This window comes from Panthera leo, chromosome F2, assembly GCF_018350215.1.
Source record: "Panthera leo isolate Ple1 chromosome F2, P.leo_Ple1_pat1.1, whole genome shotgun sequence".
Classification (NCBI taxonomy): domain Eukaryota; kingdom Metazoa; phylum Chordata; class Mammalia; order Carnivora; family Felidae; genus Panthera; species Panthera leo.
The window spans coordinates 59446366-59473485 of record NC_056695.1 but is presented as its reverse complement, the minus strand read 5'-3'; the positions used below and the strand labels follow the sequence as shown (position 1 = coordinate 59473485).

The 27120-nt window shown below is 37.3% G+C and overlaps 1 protein-coding gene across 4 annotated transcripts in view; it reads left to right on the top strand.

Annotated features, from left to right (window-relative positions):
• TRPS1 (transcriptional repressor GATA binding 1) overlaps window positions 1-4628 on the top strand; it is a 373703-nt gene extending 369075 nt beyond the window's left edge. For all 4 annotated transcript variants that reach the window (XM_042923426.1, XM_042923428.1, XM_042923427.1 and 1 more), the window contains one exon: window positions 2568-4628. In XM_042923426.1, coding sequence (XP_042779360.1) covers window positions 2568-3629 — 1062 coding nt within the window. In that variant the 3' untranslated portion in view covers window positions 3630-4628. The remainder of the gene's footprint in view (window positions 1-2567) is intronic.
• The last annotated feature ends 22492 nt before the right edge of the window (window positions 4629-27120 follow it).

Genomic DNA, 27120 nt, shown 5'->3' with positions numbered 1-27120 from the left:
TTCCCCCCTCTATCTGTGTGTGTGACTTCCCGAAGGATTTTTTTTTAGTTTAGAAAGTTTATCTGCTGACAAGAACTGCCTTTAAAAATAGGAATACCCCACTTAGTAAACAGAAATCTATTTCCCTCTGCCTTTTTCATTTTGTTTGGCATTTTACCATAGCTCGTAGCACAGCCAATGAATAAATTACAGCTACAGGGAATACGGTTTTAGACAAAACGTCCTCATAAATGAACCATTGGAAGCACTCTTTAAAAAATGCATGCTGCCAACAATACTAATTGGTGGTAAACTGTAAAACCTTAGTTATTACATATAGCCAGCAGAAAGATTCTCCCCACCACCACCCCATCAACTTACTTTTTCTACACCTTCACCATTTAAACACAGCAATAAGCTTTCATTTAATGAGTACTGACATTAATGATTTTAATTGAACTCTGGCCAATCATAGGCCAAGAATTAATTAAACCACTGCTCTTCCAGGTTATGATAATTTAACAACTGTGATATAAAGTAAACTCTTTTTTATAATTATTTTAATATTCATCTCTCCAGAGACAAGATGTGTTCAGTTTTGAGGGTTTTTTTAAATCATAAATTTAAGTACATAAAGGTTATGCTCACATCCCATGTCAAAGACTGTTACAGAAGTTACAAAGATTTTAAAAGGGTATAAATGCAAATTTCCGGTTTCCTTACAAGATATAGATTAAATACTGCATATTTTTGTAATGCAAATATGAGCTCTTTAGAAACCTGAACATTCTCAACAAATGAATGTGGTATATCCAAGGGATGTGGAATTTTCATCCTGAAACCAGTAATTGAATTGTCAGCAACAAGTGTGTTATCTTTCTTGCCTTCAAAATGCCTCTGTGACAATAGAAACATTCCAAAAAGGATTTAGACCCAGATCTTGTTTAACATGTAAAAGATACTCTCTTGCATTCAAGTGCATTCTTTCTAGGAATTATTCACAAATTACTATATATATGTATACGTATATACACACACACACACATATATATATATATTCATATTCATATTCTATGTAGAAATGATTTGCTGATTTAAGTAATCTTTTAGAAAAATCAGGTTTTAGCCACTTAAAGGTTTCCCTAGGGGCGCCTGGGTGGCTCAGTCAGTTTAGCGTCCGACTCCGGCTCAGGTCATGATCTTTCAGTTTGTTGAGTTCGAGCCCCATATTGGGCTCTGTGCTGACAGCTCAGAGCCTACAGCCTGTTTCAAATTCTGTGTCTCCTTTTCTATCTGCCCCTCCCCTGCTCATACTCTCTCTCTTTCTGTCTCTCAAAAATAAATAAATGTTTTATAAAATTTAAAAAAAAATTCCCTAAATTTTCATCTATAAATATGCATTAATTTATTAAACTTATTCTTTTGATTTTATAAATCAAAGAGCTCTTTACTACAAGTAAAGTTTTTAGTATAGTCTTGTCTATAGAGTTTAGTCCTATAATCTAAATACCAATCATAAAGTACTTAACCTGAATAAAAACCAACCTGAGTGAAAGCATTCCATCTGAGCACAGAGTAGAATGACATATCAGGTATTTGAACCAAAGCTACAAAGGAATTTGTATTTTCACCAGAAAACAAATGCTTCACCTGTTAACAAGTAATATCTTCTGTAGTGATTATGCATGTAAAATACTATTAAACAAGGAGAAATAAAGTGAGAGGTTAAAAAAAAGTCTCCCACTGATATGGCTTTGATTACCTGATGTCTTTCTTCATGATTCTGTTCATTTGTCTTTGATTATTTATGCTGTGATATTTAATAGCTTTGTATCCACATTCACAGTTATTTAGAAGAATGTATGTATTGGTCAGCTCAGGCTACCATGACAAGATACCATAGATTGAGTGGCTTAGACAACAGAATGTATTTTTACACAGTTCTGGAGGCTAGAGGTCTGAGGTCAGAGGATCAGTGTGGTTGAGTCCTGTTTGGAGCACTCTCTTCCTGGCTTACAGAAAGCCACCTTCTATGTCCTCATCTATCCTTATTTGCCTCCTAAAGACCATGTCTCCAGCTACAGGCACATGGCCGGGTAGAGCTTTAACATACGAATGAGGGGACCCAGTTCAGCCTGTAGCAATGTATAATTTTTCCACAGTTGTCAATAAAGGCTATCGCCCATGTTCCTCTATTGACATCTTAGTGCATGACTCAGAAGTTGAGAAATATTTCAGAAAAATCACGTTTCTTCAAGTAACTTTCTACACAGTTTTATCACTCAGTGCTGCAATTCCAAAATCTATTGAGTTTGGAAAAGCTGTTTTTAAGTAGATTAAAGTTTTCAGTCCTCCCTGCGAAGTTGGACATGATTTAATTAGGCTAAAATAGTGTGCTTTGGTTACTCCCTCTGATCCCGCTTAGGGCAAAAGGAGGAGATTTAGTAAATCTATAACATGAAGTCTACCCTTGCTTTGAACTTAAGCGTGGTTCATATTTGTGAGGAATTGTTAATGCATTTTAATGCATTTTTTTTTTAATTTTTCCTTTTATGTGTTGTGTGTGTGTGTGTGTGTTTTCTCTGCAGACTCCCAGGCCTTTAAACATCATTAAACAAAACAACGGTGAGCAGATTATTAGGAGAAGGACAAGAAAGCGCCTTAACCCAGAGGCACTTCAGGCTGAGCAGCTCAACAAACACCAGAGGGGTGGCAGTGAGGAGCAGGTCAACGGAAGCCCCTTAGAGAGGAGGTCAGAAGATCATTTAACTGAAGGTCACCAGAGAGAAATTCCGCTCCCTAGCCTGAGTAAATACGAAGCCCAGGGTTCATTGACTAAAAGCCATTCTGCTCAGCAGCCAGTCCTGGTCAGCCAAACTCTGGATATTCACAAAAGGATGCAACCTTTGCACATTCAGATAAAAAGTCCTCAGGAAAGTACTGGAGACCCAGGAAATAGTTCATCCGTATCAGAAGGGAAAGGAAGTTCTGAGAGAGGCAGTCCCATAGAAAAGTACATGAGACCTGCGAAACACCCGAATTATTCACCACCAGGCAGCCCTATTGAAAAGTACCAGTACCCCCTTTTCGGACTTCCCTTTGTACATAATGACTTCCAGAGTGAAGCTGACTGGCTGCGGTTCTGGAGTAAATATAAGCTCTCCGTTCCTGGGAATCCGCACTACTTGAGTCATGTGCCTGGCCTACCAAATCCTTGCCAAAACTATGTGCCTTATCCCACCTTCAATCTGCCTCCTCATTTTTCAGCTGTTGGATCAGACAATGACATTCCTCTCGATTTGGCGATCAAGCATTCCAGACCTGGGCCAACTGCAAACGGTGCCTCCAAGGAGAAAACGAAGGCACCGTCAAGTGTAAAAAGTGAAGGTCCCTTGAATGTAGTAAAAACAGAGAAAGTTGATAGAAGTACTCAAGATGAACTTTCCACAAAATGTGTGCACTGTGGCATTGTCTTTCTGGATGAAGTGATGTATGCTTTGCATATGAGTTGCCATGGTGACAGTGGACCTTTCCAGTGCAGCATATGCCAGCATCTTTGCACGGACAAATATGACTTCACAACTCATATCCAGAGGGGCCTGCATAGGAACAATGCACAAGTGGAAAAAAATGGAAAACCTAAAGAGTAAAACCTTAGCACTTAGCACAATTAAATAGAAATAGGTTTTCTTGATGGGAATTCAATAGCTTGTAATGTCTTATGAAGACCTATTAAAAAAATACTTCATAGAGCCTGCCTTATCCAACATGAAATTCCCTTCTTTTATTCTTTCTTTTGATGAGTAGGTTACCAAGATTAAAAAGTGAGACAAATGGTCAGTGAGAAACAAACAAAAAAAAAAATGGAAGATGGTAAATAGTCGTGTTTTAGAACCTAGCAAGTCAGAACCATCTTGGCGAATGTGTACTGTGGAAATGGTCCATAAGAAGTATCTCCAGACTCTATTTTATGTTTGTAAAGAAAGAGATCAAAGCTATCTCGAATTTGAAAGGGTTTACAGATTATGATACTAATGCAGTATTGGGCTGGCCATTGGTCCATTTGTTCATCAACCCATAAATTGTTGCCTAAATTTAGAAGTATCATGAAATCCTAGGCAGATGAGGAGAAATCTAATCTCCAGGGCAGTGAAAGGAAAATGGCGCCTCTTACATCAGTCTCCTCTCATTGACGGTGTTTCGGATTTAGACCTAGAAATGTGAGCTGTGGTTAGGCTTGGTGAGAGAGCAGCGAGGAAAGTGACAGACGGTGGCACAGTGATTTGGGCCAGCCCTGCCTGTACATACACATGCACACCCTCTCTGATATTTTTGTCCTTTAGATGTTCAGATACTCCTTTCAAAAACGTCCTTTCATTTGCAGTTTAGGTTCATTTTGTCCCAATATATATGCCTTTTTAAAAACAGTGCCCTCAGTGCTTACGTAGTAATTCTTTTCTTTAGCCAGATATTCCTATCTTGTATGTGATGAAGCAGTTTGGATTTGTTTTTTTAAGCCTCCTCTTGGTCACCGATCTCACTTGGCACATTGTAACTAAAGGGATCCCCCTCAGTTCAAAAGATTCGATGGATATAAAAGTTCAGACCATGGGCTTAACTTGTTCAGAATACATGGTATTTCTCCATAAGGTAACCTGCTGTATTTTATTTATTTCCTTTTGGTTAAATATAATTTCCAAACTTTGTGGCCAGGCAGCATCTAAGGTTACGTTACCACAGACTGATAGTTGGTATATGTACCAGTCACTCCCTTCATTAGATTTATACAGGTTTAGTTAAGTAGCATTAAATAGGATTCTTAGAAGTATATCTTCATAGTACTTTTAATACTTCAGGCTTTGTAAAACTATCCATGAAGGGAAAACTCCTCAGCATAACTGCTCAGGGAAATAGGGCTAAATAACTAAACATTAAATAATTGGTTAAAGGTGCTGTTAGTCGAGCCTCAATGCTTGCTACAAGGATGTATGTACAAGGACTGACTTTAATAATTTGCATTATATTGTCCCAACCAGTAGTTTATTTTTTGCCACGGAGATGTAGAAGATATTACAAGCTACTGGATGCACTGTCAGATTAACTTATTTCATTAAAGAAGTTGGGAGAACAAATAGGAAAAAAAAACTTATTTTTCTAGTAAATATTAATGTATTACATTTCAAATAATGGTGCCTGACATATTGAATAATTATTTTCTACAGTGTACGTATGCAACAAAGATATTCCATCATGCATTAGAGTCAGTTCTGGCTCTGCCTAGCTGTTTACATTTGCAAATGTAGCAAACAAGGAAATGAAGCAACTATTTCTATTGCGGTAGATATCTTTTGTGTGTGTGTGTGTGTGCATTAAAGTTGTAAACGGTAACATGAAACAAATGAAAGTTCTTGATATAATGGTATGGAAAACAAGAAGGAAATGAAAATATTTTTATGCCTACTTAGGAAAAAAAAGGGTAGCACTATTCATTCCAAGTACTTTCTTTTTTTTAATTTTTAAGCTCTTAACTCACATTGTTATGCTTAAAATGATAAACATATATCCTCTTTTTATTGCTTTGTCTATGTTTCAGATGAAACATTTCAGAAATTATTTTGATAAGTGCTGCTGGAACCCGCAGCACTGATGTTTTTATTGCGTTCTGTAGCCGCATTTGCACTCATTTTTACATAATTCCCAGTCGCTTTGTTATTGTTTTTGTTTTGTTTGGGTTTTGTTTCTTTTTCCCAGTGCCAGGTCTTTGTTTCTTAAAGTTGGATGGCAGGTAGAGTTCAACCAGTTTGTGACTGTCGTAGTGAATGAAGTTAAAATGTCTTTTTGATGTGTTGTCATTTCCATTCTTGCATTTTTTTTGTTTGTTTTCATGTAAAAAAAAAAAAAAAGGAGAGAAAGAGACAGAAAAAAGAAATCAGGACTAAGCCTTCAGCTTCAGTTTCATTTTTAAAGGGCCCTATTCTGGTCTCACCTGTCCAGCTCTGATATTCACATAAACTGAAATGAGGAGGTGGAATGAGAAGTTCTAACATTCAAATTATGTGATGAGAATTTTATCTTTCTTAGGAATTTCAATGAATGCATCTCAAAATGTACAGGCAGACTTGAGAGGTGGCCATGAAAGATCTCAGAAAGAGAGGAGATTTCCCAAACAACGAAACAATGTTTCATTTTCATTTTCTTAGTAAAAGGACTTAGTAAGGAAGTGCACTGTGGCAATCCTTCAGCAACATTACACGTGGACTGCTCAAATCAGTAAAATGCCAGAAGTTTGGTTAACTTGGGTATGACTTTTTGGGCAAAGCTACTCGGTAAACAATTTCTCCAGTGTGTCGGACACATGGCATGTATTCCTTCTGTTTTTTGTTTTTGTTTTCTTTTTTCAACTGATTTTTGTTTTCTCAAGACAGACATAGTAGTAACGATTAGCATTGGAAAATACATATCACTATTCTTGAAATATTTATGGTCAGTCTACTTTTGGTAGAATATTCTTGGATAGCATTGACACGATAGATCTTCCATATTCTTTTATTATTGATTATTTTATTTTCATTTTTGTTTTCATTATTATACATATTTTGATGGAGAAGAGGTTGGGCTTTTTTTAAAAAGATGAAAACTTACTGTGACACTAAAATACCCCCTGGTTTTTGACTTCTGAAAGCCTTTGTTCCATCTTACAAAATATATTACAAAAGTGGTTGGTTGTTATTTTAATTTGGTTTTAAGGTTTCCAAATGATTTTGCCTTAAAATGTGATATTAAATGAGCTATTTAGGTACTTATCCTTTTTTTTAAGGACTTTCAAGATGATTTAGGAATTTCCCCTCTTGGAAAAGGCTTCCCCTATGATGAAAACTATATGCCAGCTAAAATTGTATACCATTGAAAAACTGTAAGTCTTTTGAAATTACTTGTCTCTATTTTGAATCAAGTTTTGGGTCAAATTTTAGGTCAGGACCAGCTCATGCATTCATTCTTCCTTTCCTTACTCTTTCTTTCTTCCTCTCTCACCCATATATTCATACTGTTGTTTGGGATAGAAAAATCATGAGCCAGCCCACCTTGGAAGGATGTGGATTGAGAGACACTACAGGACTCTAAGTGTATGAGAAAAGGATGGAGCTCTAAACCTTAACATGTTAACTCTGTAGTTCAAAAGGAAAAGAGTGTGCCCATTCTTTCTACATGACATATTGAGATGTTCTTTTAAAAAATCAACTTTTAAGATAGTGATGTTTTATTCTAAACTGTTCTCTTTTAGTAAAGGTAGATTTTAGAAAACAAGCATGGGGATTCTTTTCTAAGGTAATATTAATGAGAAGAAAAAAAAGTGATTATCTTTAACAGCTCTTTGTTGAAGCCTGTGGTAGCACATTATGTTTATGATTGCACATGTGCACATAATCTATTATGATCCAATGCAAATACAGCTCCAAAAATATTAAATGTATATATATTTTAAAATGCCTGAGGATATACATTTTTCTCAATAAATCGAAAAGTATCAATACTGCTATTAAAATAATTATTAGCCTTCTGCTGTGTGGCTGCAAAACATCACAAGGTGACCTGTCTTGAGACTTCTGAACTGCCTGCCTATTTAGTTAGTGAACATTAGCGCAATTCTAGAGTGGGGATATCTGTCATCCAGTGGTGGAAACATGGAGTAAAGAAGCTGGTGGTCAGTTTCTGTGCTGTATGCCAGGCTTTTCCCTAAAGTTTACATGAGCTCACGGTCTTTGGGTTGAGGGCCATGGCAAAAAATGCAAGGCATCTTTGGTAAGCAAGTAGGTGAGAGCTTGCTGACTGTCCCTAGATCACAGGAAAAAATGGTGGAATTGAAATTCAACCAGAATATGAAACAAAATATGCTAACCAAAGGTAGGTAGTGTCAGGTGGAATTCTATGAGTAGGCAGCTGTAAATGAGACAAGGTAGAAAGACATGCATTGGGACTTTGAAGGGCTGGGTTATTTTCCAAAAGACTTGGCCAAGGGCAGAGAGATGGCTTATTTGGAGAGCACTTCCTTTTGGTTTTCCATTACTGTTTCATAGCTGATTCACACGTTCCTGATAGCGGTGCAATTGTTGAGAAATCATCCACAATTATTTGCAGTAATTAAGACCTCTGAAAGATGCTAGGGCAGAAGTGTGTGAAGTCAGGGATGAAGAAAATGTGAAATTCAACATTGATCCACACATGGAAACTGGATAACGTGTGGTTCTCTTGAAAGGAAAGGTAGAGCTGTAAGCTTCACTCCGTCCTACACCAGAGAAAAGCGAGAGTAATTTTACATGGAAATAACGTATAGCCTTCATCAGAGAAGATGGTCCTTCAGGACCCATAAGTCCCCAAACTGGATCCTGATTCTACCCCTGGTTGTTTTTCGTTATATGACCTGCAGCAAATCACTTTTTCTTTTCGTTCCTCAGGTTCCTCACCTGTAAAATGGAAAAAAATATATTAATAATAATAATATTAATAATAATAATAATAATGGTAATGTAGTACTTGTTTTGTAAAGCACTTTGAGATCCTTGGTTGAAAGGCACCATGAGAATGCCAAGTATTATTATATGGCCAAGGGGCTTATTTAAACTCTCAGTTCCCAAGGGCCAGAAAAGGTTGGGGTCATGTTTCTTAAAAAGATGAGCTGTAAATATCATACCAAGCAGCCTATAGTGTTGACTATGAAGAGGCAAAACTATTACAAGGCTGATAAAACCATAGTTTCTTAATGGCTACCAACAAGGCAAATATCACAGTAAGAAATGCCAAATTCCTTAGGGTGGACTGTTTGACAACATGGAATGGGGGGGGGGGTGGGTGGGACGGGGTCGGGAAACATCTCAAAATGCCAATGTAAAATTAACTTACAGCAATATTCACCAGCAGAAAATGTCTTTCATATGGAATGATTTCATGTTGCTAAGAAAAAATTCAATTTGTAGTCCTGATTTGAATATTAGAATGTTGGCTATAATAGTCTGTTCTTACAACACATGGAATTTTTTTTGTTTTATTTAATTTTGTTTTCATAGTGCATGTTCATTTCTACTCACAAACATGTTCTTGGTGTATTTCTTATGCAAACAATCTTCAGGCAGCAAAGATGTCTGTTACATCTAAACTTGAATAATAAAGTTTTACCACCAGTTATATATAATGGCGTTGGTATGGTTTATATGGATTCACTTTCATGCACGTAGAAATAGGAAACACAGACCATTGTGACATGTAGACAGGCTCTGATGAGTTGAGATGGTGAAATCAAATCACCGTTCTCAAAAATAAGACTAAGATTGAAAAGTCCTGGAGTCTCTCAGCTTGTTTTGCTTTGCTTTTTTTTTTCTTTAACCAATCTTTTATTGATAGATCTTGTATAAAAGAAAAAATATATAAGTTTCTTGAGGAGGGTTAACAAGAAAAACTGTGTTTATTTCAAAAACATTTATTAAGTATTGAGTGTTGAGTATTGGGTAATGATTGTTTTACGATATATAAAAACTGTGTTTGAAGTTTAACTTTGATTCATTTCAGTGTACCCACATATGATGTGAAGATCCTGATAATCTCCATAAATTCATATTAATATATTAATATATTACACACATTGTTTGCTTAAAATGAAATTAATCAGAGGAGGGTTCGTAAAGGATGATTTTGAAAGAGAGAAGTGGCAAAAGCAATCAGAAACCCAGGTAGGAAAATGACATGGGTAAATTCACCTAAGTAGTTTTTTGGGGGTTTTTTTAAGTTTATTTATTTATTTAGAGAGAGAGTGAGAGCCCATGAGCAGGAGAGGAGCAGAGAAAGAGAGAGAGAGAGAGAGAGAGAGAGAGAGAGAGAATTTCAAGTAGGCCCCACACTAAGTGTAGTGCTTGATCATTCAGGGCTCAATCTCAGGAACGATGAGATCATGACCTGAGCCAAAATCAAGAGTCCCGGTGCTCAACAGATTGAGCCACCCAAATGCCCCCACCCAAGTATTTTTAACCAGAAAGAAAAACACAAAGAAGACAGGACTTACAGTATTTAAATAACTTAACTGCTTCGAAGATTTGTTTTGAAAATTTCAAATGAATTAGTATCTACCCTCCTTACACAACCTTACTTCTAATTTTTGTGAGCCTCAATTTAACAAATCCTTTTATTATTTGTTTTTCTAGCTCTTTCTCTTTTCTCTTGCTTGGAAAACAGAGTAGAGACTTTGAGGTGCTTTCATAATGGTAAGAAGCTTCACAGCTGGAGGCAACATTCTCTAGATAAGAGTGGAGTCGAAATCACTTAATATGATTTCTTTATGTACAACTTGGTTTTTCTGTCAGGGAGCACGTTTCACGTAAAGTTGAATCCACTTTGTTCTCACCCGGAACTGTCAGAATCCCATTCAGAAAGAACTCTGTAAGCATTGGCTGTTTACGCTTGTTTGAGGGGAAAGAAGATCAAGTTAGCACTGTGAGTCCTCACCTTACCATCTCTGTGAGGGTAGAGCAGGGGTCAGAAACTCAGTCACACAAAAGAAACAGGCAAGTGGCTTGTGTGGGTGAGCCAGCCGGGTGGAGACCTTGGGAACTGGAGGGCTGGATGAAAGGTAGCCTTTCCCCGTCTCTTAAGAACAGTGCCAAGCTGACTTGGGTTGCAGATTTTCAGTTTTTAAGAAAAACTGGACAAAGGTAATTTTATGCGAAATCTCCTAATTTTTAATGTCAGTGACTGACTTTTTTTCTTTCTTTCTTTCTTTCTTTCTTTCTTTCTTTCTTTCTTTCTTTCTTTCTTTCTTTCTTTCTTTCTTTTTTAATATTGCAAGCCAAGCAAAACACTTGTTCAGAATAAATTCCACCCGAGACAGGCAATGTGTGACCCCTGGAGCTTGAACAATAGTGAACTCTGGTAACTGGCAGGGAGGAAATTGGGCAAAGGGCTGAGGTTAGCTGTGGTTCCTCTGGGTTTTGTCTCCGGTCCCAGTGCACCTCCAGCTCTGCCAGGAAACCCGAAAGCACCGTGGCAGCAGCACCTGCCTGATTCTTTCAGAGCCAAATTTGCTTAAGACGAGAAACATTTGCACAGAAGACAAACAAGCCTTCTTTTTTTTTTTTTTTTTTTTTTTTGAGCGTACTGCTAATTAGTTTGTACTTTTGTTCTCCGTCATTGTAACCCCGAGTACGATTTTCCTTTTTTTACCACACTGGTGCGAACTAAGACATTTCCCAAACTATTAAAAGTTGCTACAGTTAATGTCCAGTAACGTCCAAGATGTCCTTGTAGCCCTCTTCATGTCAGGTGTTTGAGTGAAATTAACAGCAGTAGAAAAGTAAAGCATTAACAGGTGATGGGGAGGGAGGGGCTTTTTCATGTTATAGTTGATAATTTTAATGAATAATTTCAGGATTTTCTTTAAATGCAAATGTGTATAATGAAATCTTATTGCTAGTTTTAATGATTTTTTTGAAGTGTATTTTGATTTATTTTGAGCAAGAGATAGCAAGTGGAGGAGGGGCAGAGAGAGAGGGAGACAGAATCCCAAGCAGGCTCTCCTCTGTCAGCGCAGAGCCCAGTGCGGGGCTCAAACTCACCAACTGTGAGATCATGACCTGAGCCGAACTCAAGAGTCAGACGCTTAAGTTGTCTGAGCCACCCAGTTGCCCCCTTATTGCTAGTTTTATAAAACTGTTCTCCAATATGTTTAGGATGTCAGTAATCTGAAAGTCACCTTCCGTGAATGTTAAAATACTTGTATAGGAGGTAACAACCACTTCTTCCAACTTTCTGTTTAATAGCAACAATAATGTAATATTGTTATATATTATATTTTATATATATATATAATTTAACAAATATATAATATTTTAACAAAATATTAACTCTTTTCTTCAGGTAAGTAGAGACTGGGGTAGCAAGTGCTATTAGCAGAAAAATACAATAGAAATTCTTTAAATTATTTCCATAAATAGGTGAATTTCCAAATTAAAACTGCAGAAGCACTAAATTGTAAGCAATTTCCCAGGAATACTTAGAATTCAAACCCCATGAATACATCACAGACCTTTTCGCAGAACATGTACCACCTGTTATGTGAAAGCAATGTCTGCCTTCATCGTGTTCACACATTAGCCAGTTTTTAGACTTCGTGTTCTCTACAACCAATGGTGTTTTCTTCAGAGCTTAAATCTCCTTAGATATTTTCTCTCTATGTAGCACACATATTACCCAGTGGATTCATGTATCTGAAAAAGCATAAATACACCAGTTAGTTTACAAAGATCAATTTGATATCATTATGATGGATTATTTTCTGCAACTTTATTGTTTGTAGTTGCCTTAATTCTTTTTCTATAGTGAAATTATCGTTGCCATTATTCTTGTTTGTTGGTTGGTTGGTGATGACCCATGTAGTATAAACCCAGGCTTCATGCATTCATTCAACAAATGCCAACTGAGTATTATGTTGGTATTTGTACTATTCCAGGCATTTGGACTGCCTCAGTGAAAGAAAACAGACCCAAACTCCTCTATTTGTATGAAAGGGAGACAGACAATAAACTTACACACAGTAAACAAACATATATATAGCGTTTCATGTTAGAAAGTGAGGTATGCACTAGAGAAGAAAGAGTTCAGGGGCAGTGCAGGGGATGGAGGCCATATTCGTTAAGCTAACCAACAGTACAGCCATCATTTGAGCGAAGACTTAAAGGAGGAAATGGCAGAGTGAATAGCTCATGCAAAGGCCCCAGGGTGAGAGAGTATGTCTGGTAAGCTTGAGAAAGAGCAAGGCAGCCAGTGTGACTGAGGCAGGTAAACCAGAGGGAGAGTATGTAGAAACTCACTCAGAGGTGAAAGTATGGACGTAAGAGGAGATCAGATCATTTAGGATGTTGTAGGCCACTCTGTGGAGCGTGGCTTTTATTCTGTCTGAAGCAGGGAAGTATTTTACTGTTTTGAGCAGAGTATTGCTGTTTGACGTATGTTTTCATGGGATCATTCTCTTCGATGCTTGGAATAAATCCTAGGAGGTGAGGATACAAGGATAGAAGGAAACCAAGTTGGGCGCTAACTTAGTCATCCCTGCAAGAGATAAGAGGGACAGAAAAGCAGTTAAAATTCCAGAAATAATCTTAGAAGGAGAACAAACTAGATGGCCTGGATGCAGGGTGTGAGACAAAGAGAAGAGTCAAGAATTATTCTAAGATTTTTCATCTGAGCAAACTGAAAGAATGGATTTGATGGATCGGATTTGGAGTGGGGAGGGAAAGGAGTGAAACTGGGGACTAGCTACAGTTAAGGTCCAAAGGTCAAATAGATGGTTAGACCTAGGAGTTAGAAGTTAGGAGTTAGCCATAGCATCTAGACAGTGTTCAAAACTATGAGACTGGCTGAGATAATCTAGGGAGGGAACAGGTGGGAATACACCCAGTATTTGAAATCTGGGCAATGAGGAGACACTCGTGAGAAAAACTGAGGAGGAAGCTGTCTGTGTGGTAGAAGGAAAACAAAAGGAAGTTATCTTAGAAGCCAAGGAAACAAAAATGTATCACGAGGCAGGGGGCAATTGACCTGAGAAGATACTGCTGATCGGTCAAGTAGGAAAATGGTCTCTGGCAGGATGGGCTATATACTTTGTGGGGCGCAGGGCAAATTGAACATGCAGATCCCCTTGTTCAGAAATTTCAGGACAGTGCCATCAGAGTTTTCAATGAAGCTCAGGACCCTGTGCACCTGCACAGCTTGCATATGCCCATGAAGCTGGCCCTGGTCAGCAGCACACTGACCGAAGCAGTTTGGAGCCATGGATGGGAAAGTCTGATGGAGTACTTTTTTCTTTGACGTTTGTTTATTTTTGAGAGACAGAGCACAAGCAGGGGAGGGGCAGAGAGAGAGGGAGCCACGGAATCCAAAGCAGGCTCCAGGCTCTGAGCTGTCAGCACAGGGCCCGATGCAGGGCTTGAACTCATGAACCGCGAGATCGTGACCTGAGCCAACGTCGGACGCTTAACCGACTGAGCCACCCAGGCGCCCCTTGATGGAGTACATTTAAGAGATGTTTGGAAAACAGTGTACAAAGGATTTGGGGAGCTTTTTGCTATAAAGGGGATTGGAAAAAGGAATGCTAGCTGACAAGAGATGTTGAATCAGTCGAAAGTTGTTTTGCTTTAGAATGGAGAAAGAAAAACATGTCCCTTTGCTAAGGAGGATGATGCAGTAAGGAAGGCTTTATTCGTCTTACCAGAGAGAGGAGAAAACAGCTGGAGTGATGTTCTTTGATAGGTGAATGAGTGGAAGGAGATAGAATCTTATGCCCAAGTGGAGAAGAGGACAGTTCGCATTCATAGTCACAGTTGGCAAAGAGACTGTGTAGACACAGATGTTGGTACATGTGTGGCTGTGATAGTGGAGTGCCCAAAAGCTCTATTTTTTTGACAAAATGTTTTTCCTGTGGCTCTACTGTTCTGCGTATTACCCCATTCAGAACTTCAAAGCATTTCACTCAGAAACAAGGCTGCTTATACATTAAACAAGGCAATATTGTTTCATTATATCCCAATGGCATGTGGATATTTGGATAAAGTCAGAAAACTGTCACATAACTGAAAATGGTATTTGAATCTCACTTTAAAAATTGCTTCTGTAAAAATCTGCCCCAACATACTCATCTTGTTTAGTTCAAAATGTTATTTCTCATTTTCTTAATTCCAATTTTTCAAAGACACATGGATCTTGTTATGCTAATAAGCAACACCACAGCAAGTATAGCGTTCTTAGTTCTCTTAATACCATTTCCTGAAGATACACCCAATAAGAGGCAGGTTTTTACCAGGTTTTCCTTATGACTGCGATTGATTTTTTTTGAGTGAATTAATTCATGTGTGCCACATACTGATTCCGGACTCAGAACTGTGCACGAGCAGTATAAAAGACACAAAAGAGTTCAAATTTGCTGCATACTCTTGATTATACCACAAAGGTACAGTCGATTAAAATATAAGGTTGCTTAGTTACAAGTTGTTTTTTTTTTTTCATTTGGGGCATTTTCTGAACCTTTCCTTGTTACATTTCATTTCATTCATTTTAGTACCCTTGACAAAAAAGTCTTCCCATTATCTTAATAAAATTGTGTTGAAATTTGAGGAGAACTTCTCTGTTATTCCCGCTATGACTTTTAAATATAGCTAATATGTTCACAGGAAAGGCTTTAGTATTTGGTAATGGTTCAACTTACAGTGTTAACTTCTAAGAAAGCACTTAAAGAATGGTATCTTACCTTAGATACCTAATAAAGTAAAAAATCAAAACTTGAAAACTGAAGTAAAGTGAACTTCAGTGACCCACAGATGTTTTAAAGAATGAAAGTTGGGGGCGCCTGGGTGGCTCAGTTGGCTAAGCGTCCGACTTTGGCTCACGTCATGATCTCGCGGTTCGTGAGTTTGAGCCCCGCGTCGGGCTCTGTGCTGACAGCTCAGAGCCTGGAGCCTGTTTCGGATTCTGTGCCGCCCTTTCTCTCTGCCCCTCCCCTGTTCATGCTCTGTCTCTCTCTGTCTCAAAAATAAATAAACGTTAAAAAAAATTAAAAAAAAAAAGGAATGAAAGTTGTTTGGTTTTTCCTATAATGCATTGTTCTTTAATTTGTGATCCGGTAATCAGCCAATACTATTTTTACTTATTTTATTGAGAGAGAGAGAGAGCAGGTGCACGGTAGGTGGGGATGGGGAGACAAAGGAAAGAGAGAAAATCCCCAACAGGCCCTGGTACTGTCAGCATGGAGCCCCATGAGGGGCTGGAACTCACGTCCTGTGAGATCGTGACCTGAACCGAAGTCCAACGCTTAACCAACTGAGCCACCCAGGCACCCCAGTCAATGCTCTTTTCTCAGTGAGTTTTCTTTGCCAGCACCAGCTGTCTTTGCTCTGTAATCCAGGCCTCACATTTCCTACATGCATGCAAACGTTAAGGTAAGGCCAGTTACCTCATGGGCAGTAGTGAATGTTTACCATCACTGAGAATCATGGAGTAGATTGCCTGATACACTTACATTACTGGCCAATGATGGCAACTGAGACTTCAGTATTCTCAAATTATGTGGAAACTCTTCTTTCTGAATTGGTGCTAGCTGGCCCTCATTTCCTGGACACTCTCATATTTGAAGACTGCAGTTAAGCTTTTCTTGGTATCTTTGGTTAAAGTTGTCCACGGCGAAAAGCAGGGGGGAGCCTTTCTCACTTCATGCCTATGCATCCTCTGCCATCTATTCTCCTTCCAGACCCTGTTCCCTCACTAGCATCTTATTGTCCAGAAGGAAATGGATTGTCATTTGCTTTTGAGGACATTAGATTTTTCCTTGCCTTTTTAAAAATGATTTCATGAAACTAAAATTTGGTATAACTTCCAGGTGCATTTCCTTTGATTCAAATCTATGGGCTTAACACCTTAACAAACTGAGTAGACATATTTGCATTTCAATAACCTGAGTATAAAGATGAACACAGCATTTTAACAAGGCCCTCTCCAGAATGTCTCTTTCCCAGACCGTGCTCGCATGTGAGCAAGTGTTGAAGCTACTAAAACTTCCTCCTTTTAGCTTTCTTGCCCCAACCACTTTAACCTCAAAAACAAACTCTCAAGTGTTTTATAATTAACAAGAATTGTTCTTTTTAAGACAAACACCAATATGCGGCTCTGTTGATAAACTCAATTATAGAATGCTCTTTTACATAGAAATCCATTTTTAATATTTTTAAAGGTATCAACACCAAGAGAAAAGAGTACTGCCTGTTGACACACACCACTGTTCACAATGATTTTTGACAATTAATTATTTTAAAGTAGACTAAGGAAATATAACTCAACATTTTATAAACATTAATATATTAGATTGTGTTTTAAAAAAATTCTTTGGAAGGAAGACATGAGAGATGACAGCAACAACTAATTTAAAAGTTGTTTTAACATGCTGACTTCTATTTCAGGACAATTTTCATGGAATTCTTGGAAAAATTTTATAAACAGTTCCCATTATATAAAAACTTGAGGTACTAATAATTAATATTTAGGATCCAATCAGCCATCAAAGAGATTCTTCATTTTCCTTTTTAAACTGTGTTTTTCCCATTTATTCATGTTTGTTTATGGACTATATTTATCAATAGAAATAAATATATGTTAATACTTCGGCAAGTTGGTTAACATATAATCAACCATCTACCACTTACCCACCATGCCAAGTTTATAAAAGCAGACCGCCAGGGCAATCTTTTGGTAAGCTAGAGAGCCAAGGCTGGCTGGCTCTTCAGGTGCCCTATGCAGATTCCTCCATGCAAAGAATTGAGCTCTGCACTTTCTAGGCACCTGTTAATTTTCTATTTCCCATGATACATAAATCAAGTTGGCCTTATCCATAAACATTTCTAGAAATGCTGTTGGTTATAGGCAACATCCTTACAGATGGGATCCTTAGGGAGGGTGTTCCATCATAACGGGTTTGGTGGAAAATAAAACTAGATCATTATTTATATTTTTACACTGTCAGAACATAACTCTCAAAATGTTACGAACAGCAAAAACATCGTTCTCACAGGGGGAGTGAGCACATGCAAAAGTTCTAATTAACTCCTTAACGAAGAAACCAGCAATAGGACAAAGCTGGTTCAAAAAAGGATATGAAAGACAAAAAGAAAGAACGCTGGAATAAGATGACTAAATTACATGCAATATGGTTCATGTCTTGTTGGGCAATAATGATCATAACCTCTCAGACTGCCTTCATCATTGGATAGGAAAATCATTCTGACTGATCCGTTTTCCATAAGGTAACTTTATAGAGAAGTAAAATAGTTATAATAAATAATTATATTCTCTGGGAGAGTAAACGACAACAAACTTTTTAGATCACGCTTGGTATGACCTTGAAAGGTGAAGCAGTTATTTTTGCCTCATTTCCCAATTTGGTTATTTTTTTCTTAACAAATACAGAAGCATCTGGAAAAAATTTAAAAACATTTGCATCTTTCCATAGTATAAACTTTTCAAAAATGGAAGTTACTTCTCCCTGTGAGTTGTGTTATGAATTAGTTATATAAAACAACAGAAGTGTACTTTTTGTAAAAAATGATTTGATTTGATTTTCCAGACTTATAACTCGAATCAAATTCACCACAGTCAAGATTACTCAAGAAAGATCCCTACTTCTAGCTTCTGACCAATTATAAGAAATTCCTTAAGGAAAAAAAAAAAACCCATGAGAACATAAGAACTCGGGTATTCCAAGCATATTTAAGGGGAAACATAAATAGGTATTTTTTAACATTTTGAAGTAAGTGGTATCTCATGGAAGCATCACAGAAGACTAAAATTCAGACAAAAGCTTTCTGCTCTCACTCAATATTTTATAAATCACTATCACTTCCTTCTTTTCCAAAGCATTGCAGGGTGTACCAAAAATGCCTCTTTGGGCAGAAGATATTCTCAACTTTTCTCTTGGGAAATCAAAATGATTCTCCCACCCACTACTAGTTATACTTCTCTTTGCTAATCTAGCCGTTATTTTTTAAATAATGAGATGATGTTACAGATACCAATTGCAGACAATTTCTTCTCCAGCTACTTGCCCATCGTCTGTTTAAAACTTTTTATATCTACCAGAAGAGGGCAGGGAAGGGAAAAGGAGGTAAAATATATTAGAATGACTATTGCTTGATTGGAAAAGACAGAGCTCATTTATTCCTTGTTCTTAGTTCCTCACATTGTATCTAGTAATATTGGGCATTCAATAGGCATTCTTTTGGATTAAAAGGAATCACTTGGTAATGACTCTGAAAATGTCTACTAGAGGAAAAAGTTTTAACATCAACAACAACAAAAGTAACATTTGGAGAATATTTTGAAATGTGAACTCTTTGGAACTGTTTTCCTTTCTTTAATACCTACCGAAACTATTTTAGACGTAGTAGTCACTAAATAAATACTGATTAAATTATGAAGGGTCAAGGTTTGGATGTACATAAGCAAGGACCAGGAATGCAGGGAACAATCTGTTACTAAAATGTACACATGAGAAACGTCAAACCCAAGTTTAATCTTGACTTACTCATTTGTGGGCCTCACAGATGAGCTACATCAGAATCAAAGAAGTTCTCTAATGTGCTTCTACCAACTTTTTTTTTTTTTTTTTTGAGGTAATAGGAATGAAAAAAAAAAGTGTCCCTGAGATTTGTCTGGAGTCTGGAGGTGGGTGGCATCATCTGGGCCAAGGCGTACGTTATAGACAAACTTCCACTGGGGAAAATGTGGTGGTGTCAGTTTTTTAACATAGTAATTTCGTAGTTCTTCCATCCAACATTTATTCGGGTTTGTCGAAAAACATTGCTTGTATTAGGGGAGCTATACATTCTGTCCTCTAATTTACTGTGTCAGTAGCTAACACCCTCGTAATAAACACCTGAGAGCCATCTGAGTTAGCTCCCTTTTCTTCACACTTAAATTCAATCTTTGAACAAGACCTGCTCATTTTACCTGCTGTGCAGTCTTCTCCTCTGTCACCTACTCTCTGCATCTCTGCCCCTGTTGAGGCATCTTTCTTCTGGTTCAAGGTCATAGCCTCCTACATGGATATAGTTTCCACACGGTTGCCAGGTGAACTCCGCAAAATGCAAAGCTGACCTTGTTATTCCCCTACTTTAAGACCTTCGTGCTTCCTGCTTAGTTTACGGAATAAAACACAAGGGTTTTTGCATCGTAAAGCCTTCAGTGCCGGGCCCCCATTGGTCTTGACAGCTCATCACATGTTACTCCCTGGCAAAAACACAGGTTCTAATTTCACGAACACATCAAGGGCTTTTCAAGTCCGCATCATTGCTTGTAATGTTGCCTCCGGTAGGAGGGCGCTTCCCACATTTATTTGCCTATCTTTCTCATTACTGAACTGTCAAGACTCAGATCAGAAATTACCTCTAGCATAACTTCCCTGAACAGGGTGCTGAAAATTTCCCTCCTCTGGACTTCCTGGCACATGCCCCTCTTTTCACTCACATCATGCTGGTAGGCTGCCTCGCTCCACGAGAGCCACATTTGAAATGTGGCTGAGTGTGTGACTGAGCAATTGGTTACTTTATTTGTATTTTATTAAATTAAGTAACCATATGTGGTTAGTGCTGTTGTGCAGGACAGTGCAGCCCAAGACCCTTCCTAAAAGGGGCTTCATGCTACGGTGCTCTTCTGTAGGGAAAATAATCTCAGAAACTTCATATCTTTTCTCGCCTTTTGTTTCCATGATAAAAAGCTGAGTAATTAATTATAGGAATGTTATGTGCATTAATGCTATAAGCATCAAAAGGGTCATTTAAAAAAAGGACTTCGTTTTTACTAATTTTTTTAATAATTTACTTTGGCAACTATGCTGAAGTGACTTTATATTATAATAATAAGCCCCTGCCTCTGAGGCAGCTGAACCGTGCTTTTCTCCATGGGCCTTTTAACCACTGTGAAAAATTGATTACACTTCATTTGATCTCAGGTTTACAGTATCAGAGTATTTATGTATTTCTGGACATTATTGGTGGTTTTCTAAAACAAGGAGAAAGCAAAAGCTGTGAATAATTTTCAAACTTCAACCTTAATTTCAATATTTTTAAATTTAACTGACAAGGTAATTATCCCAGAAATTGTCCTAACTCAATGATTTGTGAAACTATGATTGTCCCATTAAAATGACAGAGTACTCAATCAGGAGAGAAAAATGGTTCTCTGAGGTTTGGCCCTATTAAACCGGTTCTTTATGCTATTATCCACTTCTCCTTTTGAATACACGCAGCTGTGTGTTTCCGTGTGCATGAGGAAAAGTGTCACAGCCAGAAGATGGCTAATGTTAACGCCGAGCAGTGAAGCAGAGGGTTAAGAGTGCAGATTCTGCGGGCAGACTGCCTGATCGGAATCCCACAGGGGCCACGTCACACTGGTGGTATGATGGAACCGGTTCAGTTGGCCACTCTCCACCCCAGTTTCTTCATCTATAAACAGGGACAGTGACTTGATCTGTCATGCCGATGTGGACTGCGCTACAGTAAAACCCCTCATGTCTGAATTTTATCGAGCGACAAAAGATTATTTTTTGCTAATACTACATGCTCATCACAGATCAGCTGGGGCCTCTGCTCCGCATCACGCTTATGCGAGGACCCAGGTAGATACAGCGGTCACTGTCTGGAATATTGCCAGTCACCATACCAGAGGGGAAAGAGCTCAGGAAGGCTGTCTCCGGCAAGTGCACTCACCTAGAAATGACCCACTTCACTTCCCCTCATAAATCACTGGCCAGATGTGGCTTCGAGGCCAATAGTGCAATCTTACCACGTGCACAAGGAGGCTGAAATGTGCAGCGACAAGGCACTAATGATTACCACAATAATTATACCTATCTCATACACTAAAAAGTTACTTTACACAAATTAGCTAGAACGGGACCTGAAGTAAGTTATTATGCACTAATGAAGAGCAAATGCGTGAAGTGTGAAATTAGAGGATTCCAAACTACATGTCAAACTACATGATTTTAGGACTCCAAGTCTGCTAAAACCAGCCAATCTGAGGGCAGAAAAGATAATAGTGAGGTAACCCAGAGGGTTAATACTTCACTTCCACCAAGTATGATCTATTTTAGAAAGATACTTTGACGGGGCGCCTGGGTCGCGCAGTCGGTTAAGCGTCCGACTTCGGCCAGGTCACGATCTCGCGGTCCGTGAGTTCGAGCCCCGCGTCAGGCTCTGGGCTAATGGCTCGGAGCCTGGAGCCTGTTTCCGATTCTGTGTCTCCCTCTCTCTCTGCCCCTCCCCCATTCATGCTCTGTCTCTCTCTGTCCCAAAAATAAATAAAAAAACGTTGAAAAAAAAAATTAAAAAAAAAAAAGAAAGATACTTTGATTATAATTCCTTCATGCAAAAGAATCATCATTTATTTGTCCATTTGTACGTACAACAAGCATGTGACAGCACTGTGCTAAGTGCCGAGGATATGGTAGTGAACAATAAAGAAATGGTTTCTGCCCTCATGGGAGATTGGATGTTAAATGTATAACATACAAATACTTAAGATTGTGATAAGTGCTACCGAGAATTTCTGTATTGGCAATGGAATTAATGATAAGTTTTTAAGAATTTTATAAATCTTTAAAGTATGCATTATATTTACTCCTCCATCATAGGTACATTTAGGTATCAAACATAAATCCTGTGGTCAGTACAGGTCAGGACCTGTACCAGGCATCAGAAATGAAGAGATTAGTAAGGCATGATCATTTCCTCAAGGAGTTCACAGTCTCCCTTGGAAACTTCCATATAAAGAAATAATCTTAATATGACACAATATATACCATGATTGAGATAAACTGAGTACCTAGGACAAGGATGTATTACATACTGGGATAATGAACATGAGAAACGGCTTCTGGGAGGAGCATATACCCGAAATCAGGTTTGATGTATCATTAGGAATTAACTAGACAAAATGATGAAAACCATTCTAAGTGGAACATGTGCAGAGAAATGAACTTGGAGATAAATACTGTATAGATGAGGAATGACAAGTAGTTCACAATGCTTGGAGGGAGGAAATGATAAGCAGTCAGTCTGGAGATCCTGCTAGGTCAGGTCAAGGAGTATCTACTGCTGTGCTGAGTTTGGGTCTTATGCCAAAGGTCATCAAGATAAAGGAGTTTAATAAAAGAGTATGAATAAGATTTGCATTTTACATGGGTACCTGTAATAGGTAGTATGGCTTGAAGGCGGTTGAGATGGGAAGAAGACAGACCAGTTAAGAATCTGTTGCAACCATGACCAAGTGGAATTTATCTCAAGAATGTAAGGGTGATTCAACATACAAAAATAAGTCAATATAATACAGTACATCAATAGAATAAAGGGCAAAAATTATATCATCATCTGGGTAGATATAGAAAAAGCATTTGAAGATATTTAGCACCTCTTCATGATAAAAACACTGAATAAACTAGGAAGATTGGGAACTCTGTTAGCCTAACACATTTAAAAAAAACCCCACAGCATCATACTAAATAGTGAAAGAAGACACAATGCTTTCCCCCTAACATCAGGAACAAGACAAGACTGTCTACTCTTCCTACATCTATTCAACATTGTACTGTATGTCCAATTTAGGTCAGGCAAGAAAACAAAATAGGAGCATCCAGATTGGAAAGGAAAATGTGAAACTATCTATATTACCAGATGACATGATCTGGTGCATAAAACAAATCCTAATGACTCCACTAAAAACTTTTATTTTTATAAAACAATAATAAATAATTAAAAATAATAATTATATTAGCACTAATAAATAAGTCCAACAAAGTTATGAAACAACATATAAAAAATAAAGAATATTTCTATAGATAGCAATGAATTACCTGAAAAAGAATTAAAAACAAAAACTATTTTACTTAAAATAGCATAGCATCAGAAAGAATAAAATACTTTATTTTTAAGAAGACCTAAATAGGGGTGCCTGGGTGGCTCAGTCATTTAAGTGTCTGACTTCGGCTCAGGTCATGATCTCATGGTTAGTGAGTTCAAGCCCCACCTTGGGCTCTGTGCTGACATTGCGGAGTCTGGAGCCTGGTTTAGATGCTGTCTCCCTCTCTCTCTTCTCCTCCCCCACTCATGCACTGTCTCTGTCTCTCTCAAAAAAATAAAAATAAAACATTAGAAGACCCAAATAAAGGGAAAACTACCCCATATTTGTAGACTGAAAGGACATAAATTATTAAGAGGCAGTACTACCCAATTTGTTTTACAGATTCAGTGCAACCTCTATCAAAATTCAGGGTGACTTATGTGCAAAAATTGACAAGCTACTCCTAAAATTCATATGAAAATTCAATGCATCCAGAACAGCCAAAGCAATTATGAAAAAGAAAAACAAAGTTGGAGGATTTAAACTTTCCATTTTCAATACTCACTATAAGGCTACAGAAATCGAGACAGCGAGGTACTGCCATGAGGACAGATAAATGACTTGATGCAACAAAAGAGTCCAAAAACAAACCCTTGCATTTATGATTAACTGATTCTCAACAGAAGTACCAACACATAAATGAAGGCAATAATAGTCTTTGCAACAAATGGTTCTGGAATAATCAAATGTCTACATGCAAAAAGAAAAAAATGTTGAAATACAGACCATACACAAAAATTAACTCAAAATATATTCAAAACCTAAACTTAAAAGCTAAAACTAAAAATATCAGAAGAAAACTCAGGTATAAATTTTTATGCTTTTGGGATTAGCTAATGTTTTCTAGATATGATACCAAAAGCACAAGCAACCAAAGAAAAAATAGATTAAATGAACAGAGTGATAATTCTGAAACCTTCAAGAAGCCTTGCAGCTGTACAACTAAGGTCCCTCAAGGAGAGGAAAATGAGAGAGAAAAAATATTAAGGAAATAACTTGTGAAATATTTTCAAATTTGATGAAAACTATAAACCTATATATTCAAGAAGCTCAATGAATTCAAAACACAAAATACATGAAGAAAACTACACAAAGGCACATCATAACGAAATTACTTGAAATACTAATAACAGAAAAAAACATTAAAAATAGATATAGATAAAAGGCAAAATATGTACAATTCCAAAGATAAGAATGACAATAGACTTCTTAAAAACAACATGAGCAGGAGAGAGTAGAGCAACAGCTTTAAAATAATGAGAAAAAAAACATTGTCACCTAGAATTCTACACTCAGTGAAATTGTCTTTCAGAAAAACAAAAGTGAAGTGAACACTTTTTCAGACATAAAAGATAAAAATTCATCTCTAGCAGACTGCTCTACAAGAAATAGAAGAAATCTAGGTGGAAGGAGATGATAACAGGTGGGGATCTGGATCTACATAAGCCATGAAGGACTGTGGGAATGGTGAACATGGACAAAAAGCAAATTTGTGGTGGTTGTGACTCAGAGTCTTAGGAAGGAGTTGGACAGAGATATTACAATGGAATTTGAGGAAATTTGGAGGGTGATGAATACATTCCTTATCTTTATTATGGAGCTTGGTTTTACGGGAGAATAATTTGCCAACACTTAACAATTTATACACTTTCATTTTGTGCTATTTATTGTATGCCAATTATGGAACAATAAATCAGTTAAGTAAAGAAAAAAATTTTGAGTTGCCAGAGAAATATTCAAGTAGATCAGATTAAGATTAGGTTCACTTGTTGGAGAGAAGAGCCTGCAACTCAGGGGAAGAACTAGATTTACAGTTATTTGAGTTCAAATAACCTTTGAATTCAATGAGAGCATCATGTTTGCAAACCTCGGTTGTGTATTCAGTCAACCTGAACTTGACTCAGTCAGACTGAACTGACTGGCTTTGCTACTTACTAGCCATGCAACTTAATTAAAAACAAAACAAAACAACTCTTCCTGCCTCACTGTAAATGGCAGAATGATAATACCAACATCACAAATTAATTATATAAGTTCTCAATAAATGTTACAAGAACAGCACAGTCTTGGGAGTGAATTAGTGTTCACACAGAAGTCATGCATTAGAGCAGTGTTTCATAGCCCTTTTTCTTTTCATTATTGATGCTCTAAGGAGACTTTTTGAAGAATTTTTCCTAATCCTTGCCACCTCATGAAACTTTTACACCACAATTATAATGTATATCTATTTCTCTACTGTGGTCTTTGGAGGGGCATCGCCATAATTGTTTTCATCCCCCAAGAATCAATTTTCACTCCATGGGAGACAATATTGTGACTCCCCACCCCAAGTTGCGGGTGAATGGATTCTTGGAAGACACAGATTAGATCATCACACAGGATGAGGAGTAGACTATAAATGGCATAGGGGTATGACTGAATTCATCAGATGTTTTCTAAACAGGCCCAAACTGTGGAATAATTAAACCAACTCAGCACTGTAAAATAAATGGTACCATTATCAGTTTTTAATTTTTAAATGTTTAGTTATTTATTTTGAGATAGAGAGTGTGCATGCAAGCAAGGGAGGGGCAGAGAGAGATAGAGAGAGAGAGAGAAAGAATCCCAAGCAGGCTCCATGAGATCATGACCTGAGCTGAAATTAAGAATCGGATGTTTAACTGACTGAGCCATCCAGGCACCCTAAATGGTACCATTATTGACCGATACATACATATATAGATATATTTGCATTGTACTGATGATCTTTAAGTATATTTTAAGATCATGTGTGAAACAGTCAAGACAGTGCCTGAAGACACTCTCAAAGGTGATTTTGGGTGACACAAAGACAATAAGAAACCCTTCTCCCAGCACAGCATTACTGAATTCTCTCCCTGTTTCAGCCCCCTCCAACATCAACACTGAACAAAATTTCTCAACAAATTCTTATGGGTATTTATTGTGTGTGAAAATTAAGACATCTCAGTTTTTCACTTCTATAAATAATGTAATGAATATCTGTGTATACAAAATCTGTATACGTGCAAAACTATATCCATTTCAATGGCAGGAAAGTCTTTAACAAAATTCTAGTTAAAGTTACCACATGAAAAAATGATAACCATTCTTTTTCACAGAATCAATTGGTACATAGGCAGTTTTGTGATATCCCACATTTTTCAGCAAATATAATAGGCTTACATGATGGATGAAGTTGGTTGAAAGAAACAAACTTCCAGTTATAAGATAAACAAGTCCTGGGAGTATAATGTACATCATGGTGAGTACAGTTAACAACATGGTATTGTATATTTGAAAGTTGCTAAGAGAGTAGATCTAAATTTTTTCATCACAAGAAAAAAATGTTGTAACTATTGGTGGTGATGGTTGTTAGTTAATTTGGTAATCATTTAGCAAAGTATACATATATCAAACCCTTATGTTGTGTAAATAAAAATACTTGTATGCCAATTATAGCTCAATTTAAAAAAAAAACAAAATAAGCTTTGCTTTTTCTTTTCTTATTTGTTAAATTACCATCTTTGTTCTATTTTTTTTTAATACAGTGAGAAAAATTTTGATTATTCTGCTTGGAGACCAGGAAACGGATCAAAAAATTTTTCACATTACATTCTGTGGTAAATGTGCATTCTGCTGTCATGGTCTGGTGGCAGCAAACTATAA